The sequence below is a fragment of the Erinaceus europaeus genome, chromosome 12 (assembly GCF_950295315.1).
Source record: "Erinaceus europaeus chromosome 12, mEriEur2.1, whole genome shotgun sequence".
Taxonomy (NCBI): Eukaryota; Metazoa; Chordata; class Mammalia; order Eulipotyphla; family Erinaceidae; genus Erinaceus; species Erinaceus europaeus.
In genome coordinates, this window is record NC_080173.1 from 64,789,082 (window position 1) to 64,802,499 (window position 13,418).

Below are 13,418 nucleotides of genomic sequence, written 5' to 3' on the forward strand. Positions count from 1 at the left end.
GCTGGGTGGTGGCACACCTGGTTGAGCGTATGTTACAAAACTTCACTCTGTAAGATCCATCTAACTTCTACCATTCTCAAGCTCACTATAAAACCCTGTCAAAGGGGAGTCAGGCTGTAGCACAGCGGGTTAAGCACAGGTGGCGCAAAGCACAAGGACTGGCTTAAGGATCCCGTTTTGAGCCCCCGGCTCCTCACCTGCAGGGGAGTCGCTTCACAGGTGGTGAAGCAGGTCTGTAGGTGTCTATCTTTCTCTCCCCCTCTCTGTCTTCCCCTCCTCTCTCCATTTCTCTCTGTCCTATCCAACAACATCATCAATAATGATTACAACAATAAAAAACAAGGGCAACAAAAGGGAATAAATAAATATTTTTTAAAAAACCCTATGAAAGGCCTGGGTGATAGCACACCACGCAGAATACACATATGACCTTACATAGAGACCTGGGTTCAAGTCTCTGACCCCTAAAAGTCTTTGTCTCTCTCTCCCTAGCTTTACACCTCTAATCAAAGTGTGTGGGGGGAGAGGCTGCTGGGAGTAGGAGTCACTATCCAGGTACTGAGTCTGAGTCTCAACACTTGTGACAAAAAAAGCAACGCAAATGAACACACAAAAACTCTCACTTATCTACACATTTCCACTTTCAGGTGCCCTACCTACAAAATTCACCCTTTCAGTAATTCATTCTCATAATGGTTAACTGTTTCACTTGAGAGCTCATTTTGTTAGCACTCTCATTCTGTCTTTAACCTCTCTCCCAACTGGCTCCTTTGTTTTAACTCAGACCTGAAATCTGCCATCATAATCAACTAATACAAAAATATCTTCACCTATCTTTGAGTCAACATTTGACTTACAAATGCCATCATTTATAGAAGGCCACAGACTAATAATAAAAATGGACAGATTCTCTCTCTCTCTCTCTCTAATGGAGATAGGATGGAGGTCTGGGAGGTGGCACAGTGATAAAGCACAGGACTCTCAAGCACGAGGTCCTGAGTTGAATCCCCAGCAGCATATGTATCATAATGATGTCTGGTTCTTTCTCTCTCCTATCTTTCTCATTAGTAAATAAAGAAAATCTTAAAAAGAGAGAGAGAGAGGATGGAAGACAGAGTGTGAAACACCGTAACACCAAAGCTTCCTTCAGTGATGTGGTGGCAGACTTGAAACTGGGCTGTGTAGATAGCAAAGCAGCACACTATACAAGTAAGTTTATTTTACTAGCGTTGGGACAAAATTTTCAGCACACTGATCCCTTCTACATTTGATTGAGGTGGAATATACTGGAAATTAAGCACTCATTTCTTTTTATCAAACACAGAATAAATATAAAACAGGCCTAATTATTACATGGTAATCTTCATTATGAATTTTCTCCTCATCTTCTTCATCCTCCTTGGTGTCTCTTAAAGAAGCTGTAGTAGCACCATCCGGGACTAGTACATCAGTGCACGACCCAGATTTCTTAGATCGAGTTTCAGGAATCTCATCATTTTGGGGGCTAAGATGATTAGCTGGTGGTGACAAATCTCTTGACTTCTGAGTCCGAGACAACTCAATAGTAAGCCTCTTTTAAAAGAAGAGCATCACAATTAAACGTAAATTAAGAATAGTGTGTTACTGGTACATTACAAAGTGCTTCAAATAAAAAGAAGAATATTCCAATATTCCTAGTTTATTGAACAATCTTACTCACTTCTGTCTTTTTTTCTTTTTGGGTGGGGGAGAACCTGCTGAATTTGTTCTTTTACTTCCAAATTTAGTCTGAGTTACAGATACAATTAGAAAACAATAAAGCACAAAATCGTACATAAAATGAATATCTCATATATCTATTTTCCCCTCCCTCATCTATTAACTAACCTGAGCACTTCAAACTGACCACTCAAGATCTATTGGTAGAAAGAAATATTCTTTTATAGTTTAGTTAATCATTGCTAATGGTGCTCAATCTAATAGGTGAGAATCCAAGATACTACAACTTCCAATTATTCTATAGCTTAGAATTGGCAGGGGTAGATAGCATAATGGTTATACAAAGAGACTATTATGCCTGATGCCCCAAAGTCCCAGGTTCAATCCCCCACATCACCATAAGCCAGAGCTGAATAGTGCTCTTGGGGGGAAAGAAAAAAAAAAAAGGAAGTGAAATTCTATAGTTTAGAATCCTCTAAATTCTCAACAGTACAAGGAAAGAGAAATCCCCAATGCACCAAGTACTAGCTTTTAACTCACACTAAAGCAACACAATCAGATAAAACATTATACTATGATAGAAATGTTTTATATCTGTGATGCCTAATACAGACACTTTAAATGTGGCTGGTGCAATTAAGGAACTGAATTCTAATTTGAATTAAGTTAAATCTAAATAACCACATGTAGCTAGTGACTACTAAATTAATACAGAATTGAAGGCTCTTAGGTGGTGAGGATGGGAAACAAGTTAAATGAATTTTTCTATAAAACCACAAACAGCGAGTTGTCAAAATAGCTCACCACGATAGTCCACTACATCAAAAGTGCAGGTTTGAGCTCAGTCCCACTGTACTGGAGGAAATTTAGGTGCTTTGGTATCTCCTATCTGTGTCTCTATCTTTCTATAAAAAATCAAAATATAAAAGGCAAAAAAAGACAAGAGAAAGCATTCCAAAATACAACACTTGCTTACCTCTTTTAGGTTATTTATTTGTTGGATATAACTAGTCTGTGCAGCTTCCAACTGAGTAATATACCAATGCTGGTCCCGACACTTTTGAAAGAAAGTTGGTGAACGTACCTGAAATCTGAAAACAAAAGAAAGGTGGGCAAAGGGAGGATGAAAGAAAGAAGCTGCACATGAAAAATAATCCAAAGGACCGGGGTGAAAGACCCCAGCCCCTACCTGCCTGCAGAGGAGAAGCTTCGCATGTGATACAGTGCTACAGGTGTCTCTTCCTCTCTGTCTCCCTCTCCCCTTTCAATTTGTTTCTATCCAACAAATAAAATATTTTTAAAAAATAAAAATAATCTAAACAGTAAAATACCATACTTTCTTATAAAAATAATCATTTACTATCATTTCTTTTAAATAATTTTCATCTATTCCTTTTTATTTCTTCTTTGCCATAAAGAAATACTTAGTGGGAGTCAGGCAATAGTGCAGTGGGTTAAGTGCACATAGTGCAAAGCGCAAGGACTGGTGTAAGGATCCCAGTTCGAGCCCTCAGCTCCCCTCCTGCAGCGAAATCACTTCACAGGCATTGAAGCAGGTCTGTAGCTGTCTATCTTTCTCTCTCCTTCTCTGTCTTCCCTTCCTCTCTCCATTTCTCTCTGTCCTACCCAACAACAACATCAGTAACAACAATAATAACTACAACAACAATAAAAAATCAACAAAAGGGAAATGAGTATTAAAAAAAAAACACTTAGTAAAGCAACAAGGGAGTATTCGACTTCCGGAGGCGGAGCTACGAGCAGCAGATTGCTTTCTCTCCTCTCCTATCCTCTCCCGGATCAACTAGGAATACCAAAGGAGACCACCCGGACCGAAACACGACAGGACTAGAATGACCACAGAAACCCAGTAAATCACCCGTGAGTACAAACACGCGTGGCTGGTGACAGAGAGTAGAGAGGGGCCTAAGGAGAGATTAAGTGACTGCTAACAGTTAGACAGTTTGTCAGTGGAGACACCACCTTCAGTCTGCTCCACCAACAAGGGGACAGCTGAAGGGAGGAAAGGACTCCCCAGAGACTCACCAAGTGCAACTCTGAGTCTCCATTGCTACTACCCTCAGAATCTGGAGCAGCAACAGGGAGGGACACCAGGGTACAGAGATCTAACCAGGAAACTCAGAAGACCTATACCTCCGTGGCATAGCTGAGGGGCTGTGAAAGTCTCTTTGCATAACCACTGGATTATCTCTGCCACACCCTGCTTTATCTCTTGGTCAGGAGTCAGTGATTAAGCTAAGAAGCCTATTGATAGTTTAAAAGCCCTCAGGCTCCCATAGCCTACAGGGGAAAAAAAAAAGGCTTTTACACCACTGAACTCCAACTCAGGGATTGAAAAAACTGTTAACTTATTTAAAATGGTTAAAACAACAAGAAAAAATATTGGAGACTCGAACCAGGACAAGAGTCCAGCTAAAAGTCCTCCAGAGGGTGAAGCACAAAACAACGAGTTCAACATCCAAACATTAGCTAAGGAAATAATAACAGGAGTGAGTAAAGAATTTGAAAAAATTGTAATCAGAAATGCAGGAACAACAAATGAGAATATGGAAGAAAATTCTAATTATCTCATGGTTATTAGAGAGCTGAAAGCTGAAATCGCTGAGCTAAGAAGGCAACTAGCTGAACAAGCTAAAACAGTATCACAGCAGGGCAACAAAATAGATGAACTCCAGAAAACAGTAGAGGGCAGAGAGAACAGAATCAATGAGGCTGAAGACAGAATTAGCAAGATTGAGGATGAATTAGAGACAACTAAAAAAGAAGTAAGAGATCTCAAAAAAGGATTAAGAGATGCTGAAAACAACAACAGAGTCCTATGGGATGACTTCAAAAGAAACAATATACGCATTATTGGCTTACCAGAGGAAGAAAGAGAAGGGGAGGAAGAAAGCGTTCTCCAGGCCATAATAGCTGAAAATTTCTCTAGTCTAGACAACACCAAAGACATAAAGATTCAAGAAGCCCAGAGGGTCCCAAACAGAATTAACACAGACCTAAAGACACCAAGACATGTCATACTTAGATTGGAAAGGAATAAGGATAAAGAAAGGATCCTCAAGGCTGCAAGAGAAAAACAAAGAGTCACCTACAAAGGAAAACCCATAAGATTAGCAGCAGACTTCTCCATACAAACACTACAGGCCAGAAGAGAATGGCAAGATATCTATCGAGTGCTCAATGAGAAAGGCTTTCAGCCAAGAATACTATATCCTGCTAGATTGACATTCAGACTAGATGGAAGCATCAAAACCTTCTCAGACAAGCAACAGTTGAAGGAAGCAACCATCACCAAGCCTGCCCTGAAAGAAGTTCTGAAAGGTCTCCTATAAACAGTCAGACCACCACAAATAGGACATATATCAAAACACTCTAAAACTCTACAAGAATGGCGTTAAAATATCTTCAATCTTTGATATCAATAAATGTCAATGGCCTGAATTCACCTATTAAAAGACACAGAGTAGGAAGATGGATCAGAAAACACAACCCAACAATATGTTGTCTACAGGAAACTCACCTAACTCAACAAGACAAACACAGACTTAAAGTGAAAGGATGGAAAACCATCATTCAAGCCAATGGCCCACAAAAAAGGGCAGGAACAGCTATTCTCATATCTGACATGATAGACTTTAAAATAGATAAGATTAAAAAAGATAGGAATGGACACTACTTAATGCTCAGAGGATCAGTCAATCAAGAGGACTTAACAATTATTAATATCTATGCACCCAATGAGAAGCCATCTAAATACATCAAACTTCTACTGAAAGAGCTACAACAATATATTAACAGTAACACAATCATAGTAGGGGACTTCAACACCCCACTATCTCAACTTGACAGATCATCCAGGCAGAAAATCAGTAAAGACATAAGGGAGCTAAATGAAGAGATAGATAAACTAGAACTATTGGACATTTTCAGAGTCATTCATCCCAAGAAACTGGAATACACATTTTACTCAAATCCACATGGATCATTCTCAAGGATAGACCATACGTTAGGCCACAAAGACAGCATCAGCCTATTCAAGAGCACTGAAATCATCCCAAGCATCTTCTCAGACCACAGTGGAATTAAACTAACATTTAACAATCAACAAAAGATTAGTAACAGTGCCAAAATGTGGAAGCTCACCAGTACACTTCTTAACAACTTCTGGGTCAAAGAGGAAATCAAGGAAGAAATCAAAATGTTTCGAGAGTTCAATGAAAATGAAGACACAAGCTATCAAAATATTTGGGACACAGCTAAAGCAGTCCTAAGAGGGAAGTTCATAGCTATACAAGCACACATTAGGAAACAAGAAAAGGCACAAATAAACAGCCTGATTGCACATCTCAAAGACCTAGAAGAAGAACAACAAAGGAATCCTAAAGCAACCAGAAGGACAGAAATTACTAAAGTTAGGGCAGAAATAAATAACATTGATAATAGGAAAACCATACAAAAGATCAATGAAAGTAAATGTTGGTTCTTCGAAAGAGTAAACAAAATCGACAAACCTTTAGCCAGACTCACAAAACAAAAAAGGGAGAAGACCCAAATAAATCGGATAGTAAATGAAAGAGGAGAAATCACAACAGACACTGCAGAAATTCAACATATCATGCGAGGCTTCTATGAACAACTATATGCCACCAAGCTAGAGAACCTGGAAGAAATGAATGATTTCCTAGATACCTACCAACTTCCAAAACTAAGTAAAGAGGAAGTGGATAACATGAACAGGCCCATCACAGCTAATGAAATTGAAACAGTTATCAAAAATCTTCCCAAAAATAAAAGTCCTGGACCAGATGGTTTTACAAATGAATTCTACAAAACTTTCAAAGAAGAACTAATACCTCTACTTTTAAAAGTCTTCCAGAAGATTGAAGACACTGGAATACTCCCTGCCAGCTTCTATGAAGCCAACATCACCCTGATACCAAAAGCAGACAGGGACACAACCAAAAAAGAAAACTACAGACCAATATCTCTGATGAACATAGATGCGAAAATATTGAACAAAATTCTAGCCAACCGGATACAGCAGTATATCAAAAAAATTGTTCATCATGACCAAGTGGGGTTTATCCCAGGCATGCAAGGTTGGTTTAATATACGTAAGTCAATCAATGTGATCCACCACATCAACAAAAGCAAGACCAAAAACCACATGGTCATATCAATAGATGCAGAGAAAGCCTTTGACAAAATACAACATCCCTTTATGATCAAAACACTACAAAAAATAGGAATAGATGGAAAATTCCTGAAGATAGTGGAGTCTATATATAGCAAACCTACAGCCAACATCATACTCAATGGTGAAAAACTGGAAGCATTTCCCCTCAGATCAGGTACTAGACAGGGCTGCCCACTATCACCATTACTATTCAACATAGTGTTGGAAGTTCTTGCCATAGCAAACAGGCAGGAGCAAGGAATTAAAGGCATACAGATTGGAAGAGAAGAAGTCAAACTCTCCTTATTTGCAGATGACATGATAGTATACATGGAAAAACCTAAGGAATCCAGCAAGAAGCTTTTGGAAATCATCAGGCAATACAGTAATGTGTCAGGCTATAAAATTAACATTCAAAAGTCAGTGGCATTCCTCTATGCAAACACTAAGTTAGAAGAAATTGAAATCCAGAAATCAGTTCCTTTTTCTATAGCAACAAAAACTATAAAATATCTAGGAATAAACCTAACCAAAGAAGTGAAAGACTTGTATACTGAAAATTATGAGTCACTACTCAAAGAAATTGAAAAAGACACAAAGAAGTGGAAAGATATTCCATGTTCATGGGTTGGAAGAATTAACATCATCAAAATGAATATATTACCCAGAGCCATCTACAAATTTAATGCTATCCCCATCAAGATCCCAAGCACATTTTTTAGGAGAATAGAAAAAATGCTACAAATGTTTATCTGGAACCAGAAAAGACCTAGAATTGCCAAAACGATCTTGAGAAAAAAGAACAGAACCGGAGGCATCACACTGCCAGATCTCAAACTGTATTATAGGGCCATTGTCATCAAAACTGCTTGGTACTGGAACATGAACAGACACACTGACCAGTAGAATAGAATTGAGAGCCCAGAAATGAGGCCCCACACCTATGGACATCTAATCTTTGACAAAGGGGCCCAGACTATTACATGGGGAAAGCAGAGTCTCTTCAACAAATGGTGTTGGAAACAATGGGTGGAAACATGCAGAAGAATGAAACTGAATCACTGTATTTCACCAAATACAAAAGTAAATTCCAAGTGGATCAAGGACTTGGATGTTAGACCAGAAACTATCAGATACTTAGAGGAAAATATTGGCAGAACTTTTTTCCGCATAAATTTTAAAGACATTTTCAATGAAACGAATCCAATTACAAGGAAGACTAAGGCAAGTATAAACCTATGGGACTACATCAAATTAAAAAGCTTCTTCACAGCAAAAGAAACCACTACCCAAATCAAGAGACCCCTCACAGAATGGGAGAAGATCTTTACATGCCATACATCAGATAAGAGTTTAATAACCAACATATATAAAGAGCTTGCCAGACTCAACAACAAGACAACAAATAACCCCATCCAAAAATGGGGGGAGGACTTGGACAGAATATTCACCACAGAAGAGATCCAAAAGGCCGAGAAACACATGAAAAAATGCTCCAAGTCTCTGATTGTCAGAGAAATGCAAATCAAGACAACAATGAGATATCACTTCACTCCTGTGAGAATGTCACACATCAGAAAAGGTAACAGCAGCAAATGCTGGAGAGGGTGTGGGGTCAAAGGAACCCTCCTGCACTGCTGGTGGGAATGTCAATTGGTCCAACCTCTGTGGAGAACAGTTTGGAGAACTCTCAGAAGGCTAGAAATGGACCTACCCTATGACCCTGCAATTCCCCTCCTGGGGATATATCCTAAGGAACCCAAAACAGCCATCCAAAAAGATCTGTGTACACATATGTTCTTGGCAGCACAATTTGTAATAGCCAAAACCTGGAAGCAACCCAGGTGTCCAACAACAGATGAGTGGCTGAGCAAGTTGTGGTATATATACACAATGGAATACTACTCAGCTGTAAAAAATGGTGACTTCACCGTTTTCAGCCGATCTTGGATGGACCTTGAAAAAATCATGTTGAGTGAAATAAGTCAGAAACAGAAGGATGAATACGGGATGATCTCACTCTCAGGCCGAAGTTGAAAAACAAGATTAGAAAAGAAAACACAAGTAGAACCTGAAATGGAATTGGAGTATCACACCAAAGTAAAAGACTCTGGGGTGGGTGGGTGGGTGGGGAGAATACAGGTCCATGAAAAATGATGAATGAAATAGTGGGGGTTGTATTGTTAAATGGGAATCTGGGGAATGTTATGCATGTAAAAAAAAAAAAAAAAAAGGATTAGAAACGCAAAGCAGAAATTGACTGAGTTTGGAGTATGGCACCAAAGTAAGAAAGCAGAAGTAGACTTTGCTAGAGTTTGCAGTGAGTGCCTCCCTAATACTTCCTCTCCACTTTTCCAAGCTTTGGGTCCATGATTGCTCAACAATTTGTTTGGCTTTGTATGTTAACTCTTTTTTCAGTCACCAGGTTCCAGGTGTCATCAGGATGCCGGCCAGACTTCCCTGGATTGAAGACCCCACCAATGTGTCCTGGAGCTCAGCTTCCCCAGAGACCCACCCTACTAGGGAAAGAGAGAGGCAGACTGGGAGTATGGACCGACCAGTCAACGCCCATGTTCAGCGGGGAAGCAATTACAGAAGCCAGACCTTCTACCTTCTGCAACCCACAATGACCCTGGGTCCATGCTCCCAGAGGGATAGAGAATGGGAAAGCTATCGGGGGAGGGGGTGGGATATGGAAATTGGGCGGTGGGAATTGTGTGGGGTTGTACCCCTCCTACCCTATGGTTTTGTTAATTAATCCTTTCTTAAATAAAAAAGAAAAAAAAAAAAGAAAAAAAAAAAAAAAAAGAGATACATCAGTACTGAAAAAAAAAAAAAAAAAAAAAAAGCAACAAGGTAGGTGGCTCAGCAGGTAGAGCAGAGAAAATCCATGTATGAAACAGATTCAATTCCTAGTACTGAATATGTCTCTCACTCACATATAAAATAAAACTGAGCAATTATTTTGTGAAATTAAAATTTTATAAATCAGTCATCCATATAATACAAAGATGAAAAATAAGTTTTCATCTCTCAGTAGTCTTTTGATTTCCAGTTTAACAGATGAATAGGACAATAAAACATTTCCTAGAAGTAATAATTTTGGGGGCCAGGTGGTGGCCCACAAGGACCCAGGTTCAAGCCCCTGGTCCCCACATGCAGGGGGTAAAGCTTCATGAGTGGTAGGTGAGGCAGGGATACAGGTGTCTCTCTTGTCTTTTTCCTCTTCCTCTTAGCTTCTGGCTATCTCTATCCAATAAATAAAGATAAAAAAATAAAGAAAATATAAAAACTGGGCAGGGGTAGATAGCATAATGATTATGCAAACAGACTGTCATGCCTGAGGCTTCGAAGTCGCAGGTTCAATCCCCTGCGCCACCGTAAACCAGAGCTGATCAGTGCTCTGGTAAAAAAAAAAAAAAAAAGAAAAGAAAATATAAAAATTTTAAAAATATATAAAATCAAAAGAAAGGAAAAAATGTTTAAAGGAAATAATAATTTTTTATTTTCAGGATTATTAACTGATGCCAAGCACATTCTGACTTTTATTAATCATCAACTACACATAACTCCTGAAATGAAATGGAAAAGATAATGATGAGACTACTGTTAGTGTGAATTTCAGCATTCTAATTATGAAGTGGACTTTAAAACAAAGTTCTAGTAGCATTATTCCCAGATAAATGCCACAATATCATGTTTCCTATTACCTTAAGATCACTGTATCATTTTGTCGATTCAAGTATCCTTCATTTGCAAGTAAATCCAAACGGAAAAATCTATTATAACCCCAGCATTCTCCAACTTCAAAGTCTGAAGCAAATTCTCGAATAATATTTTTAGTAGGATCATTGCAGGACTGATGAACCATCTCTACACGATATTCATATCTAAAATTGAAAAAAAAAAAAAGACCATTAGTACAGTTTGCATTATAAGAAAAGATTTATCAAAACATTATAGTTATTAAGGAATCATTGCATATCAAGAACAAAAGACTTATTAAAACATTAAGGTTAGTAAGTAATTATCGCTCTCTACCATTACATTTCTTTCAGAAAAGGTTGTCATTTATTATCTATACCACAATATGACTGAGACTGTTTTTCCTCTTAAAAATGTTAATAATGTAGTCAGTACAAACCTCCATTTTAAGAGCTGACAAGATAGCTTACCTAAATGGATGCCTGCTTTGTCATAATACATACAATCCAGATTTGAATCCAGCCCCTACCACACTGGAGGATGATTCGGTGCCTTGTGCTCTCTGTCTTTCTATCTAAACAAGTTGGCCCAGAGGGGTAAAAATCTACCAAATTTTATCATATAGCAACATTCTACTTTGAGATAGTGGGGGAAAAATCTATAAACTACCTTCAAACTTTGTGCTGGGACTTTATTATAGTTCTGTGCTCTCACTATTGAGGTTTTTTTTTTTTTTTTGCTTCAGCAGTCATGCATTTTTATATCTATATAAGCCCCAGAGTATAATGATGTTATTTTCTGCTTAAACAGTCAATTATATAGAGCTATATGAATAGAGTTGTTGTTTTTTTTTTTTAAATTTACCCATGCAGTTTCTATTTCTAATGCTTCCAGTCCTCTGTTTAGGATTCAGATATCCAAATGGTATCTTTTTTCCCCTTCCACATAGGGAATGTTCTTTAAACACTTCTCATAGTCCAAGTCTGAAAATGTCTTTATAAAGAAAACATGCTGAGTACAGAATTCTAGGCTAATATCTTTTTTCTTTCAGTTCTATGAAGATGTTACTCTTTTTTATTAAATTTTTTTTTATATTTATTTTATTTACTTATTCCCTTTTGTTGCCCTTGTTGTTTTATTGTTGTAGTTACTATTGTTGTTGTCGTTGTTGGATAGGACAGAGAGAAATGGAGAGAGGGAGGGGAAGACAGAGAGGAGAAGAGAAAGATAGACACCTGCTGACCTGCTTCACCGCCTGTGAAGCGACTCCCCTGCAGGTGGGGAGCCGGGGTTCGAACCGGGATTCTTATGCTGGTCCTTGTGCTCTGCGCCACCTGCGCTTAGCCCGCTGCGCTACAGCCCGACTCCCAAGATGTTACTCTTATGATTTAGTACCATAACTATTATTTTTATTGGAACAATTAATGGTCTACAATAGGTACAGTTGTTGATATATAAGTAAAATTGCTCACTTTCATTAAAACACTCACCGCCCCCCAGCCTAGGTCCGTCTCCACCATCATGCACCATGACCTGAAAGTCCCCTTCCACTCCCCCAAAATCCTCTGCTTTAGTGAAATACACCAAACACAGTCCAAGTTCTATTGTTGTGGTTTTTTTTTTTTGGTTTTTTTTATGCTTCTTTTTTTAACCAGAGCACGGCTCAGCTCTAGCTTATGGTGGTGCAGGGGACTGAACCTGGGACTTTGGAGCCTCAGGCATGAGAGTCTCTTTGCATACCATTATGCTATCTATCCCTGCCCTTTAATGCATCTTCTCAGCATCAGTGCACTTCTTTTTTCTTTTCATTTTTTGGATAAAGACAGAGAAATGGAGAAGGAAGGTAGAGAAAGAGATGGAGAAAAAAGACACCTGCACATCTACTTCACTGCTCGTGAAACTTCTCAGCAAGTCGGTACCAGGGGCAGCCTGTACCCAGGTCTTGTGCACTGTAACATGTATGCTTTACAAGGTGCGTTATCAGCCAGACACTACCAGATTATTTTTTATATTACTATCAATGAAAATTTTGATTTTATCTTTACCTCTGTACTTCTATCTTGTGGTTTTGAGTAATCTGTGATATCATTTGGTGTTTTATTTTTGTTTGTTTTATATATTCCTAGTTTATTAGATTTCCTAGATCTACAGAAATTAAATTTTCTGTGGTCCAGGAGGTGGCGCAGTGGCTAAGGCACTAGACTCTCAAGCATGAGGTCCTGAGTTCGGTCCCTGGCAGCACATGTACCAGAGTGATGTCTGGTTAAAAAGAAATTAAATTTTCTATCAAGTTTGGAAACTTTTCATCAATACTTTTTCTTCTCAAAGACTCATTATGAGACTATAATTCTCTGCTTGCTAAATTCTATTGTTTTGAAATTCATTTTTCTGTTTTAGCTTCTGCTGCTATACCACGATGAACACAGAATTTTCTCTCACAACATTTAATCTTTAATCATTCATGCCATTCAACCACAAGTTCAACTTCAAGATGTTCAATTTTAGTAATTTAGTTAAACTAATGTACATCTTTTAACGCCAACAATAAAGTAATTAACAAGAAGAATAAAAAAGAAAACTGCTAAGAGGAAACTATGTAAATTATGTATATTACACAGTTTATTATTTAATTAAAGTCTTACTTGGAAGTTTCAGGCAAGCCAGCTGAGAGTTCCAGGAATACAGATAAGTAGTAACCACGAACAACTCCATTTCCATCCTTTAACAAAAAAAGAGTAAGGTGTTGCACAAATACAAACAGCAGATCAATTTAAATGACACAAACAGTTTAACATATACTTGGTTACTGAAATACTTC

The 13,418-nt window shown here is 38.3% G+C and overlaps 1 protein-coding gene across 5 annotated transcripts in view; it reads right to left on the reverse strand.

Annotated features, from left to right (window-relative positions):
• The window catches only part of TRIM37 (tripartite motif containing 37), a 117,047-nt gene that overhangs the window by 54,539 nt on the left and 49,090 nt on the right, over positions 1-13,418 (reverse strand). For all 5 annotated transcript variants that reach the window (XM_060203842.1, XM_060203844.1, XM_060203845.1 and 2 more), the window contains exons 12-15: positions 13,243-13,319; positions 10,606-10,785; positions 2,675-2,789; positions 1,354-1,572 (exon numbers count right to left, since the gene is read on the reverse strand). In XM_060203842.1, coding sequence (XP_060059825.1) covers positions 1,354-1,572; positions 2,675-2,789; positions 10,606-10,785; positions 13,243-13,319 — 591 coding nt within the window. The remainder of the gene's footprint in view (positions 1-1,353; positions 1,573-2,674; positions 2,790-10,605; positions 10,786-13,242; positions 13,320-13,418) is intronic.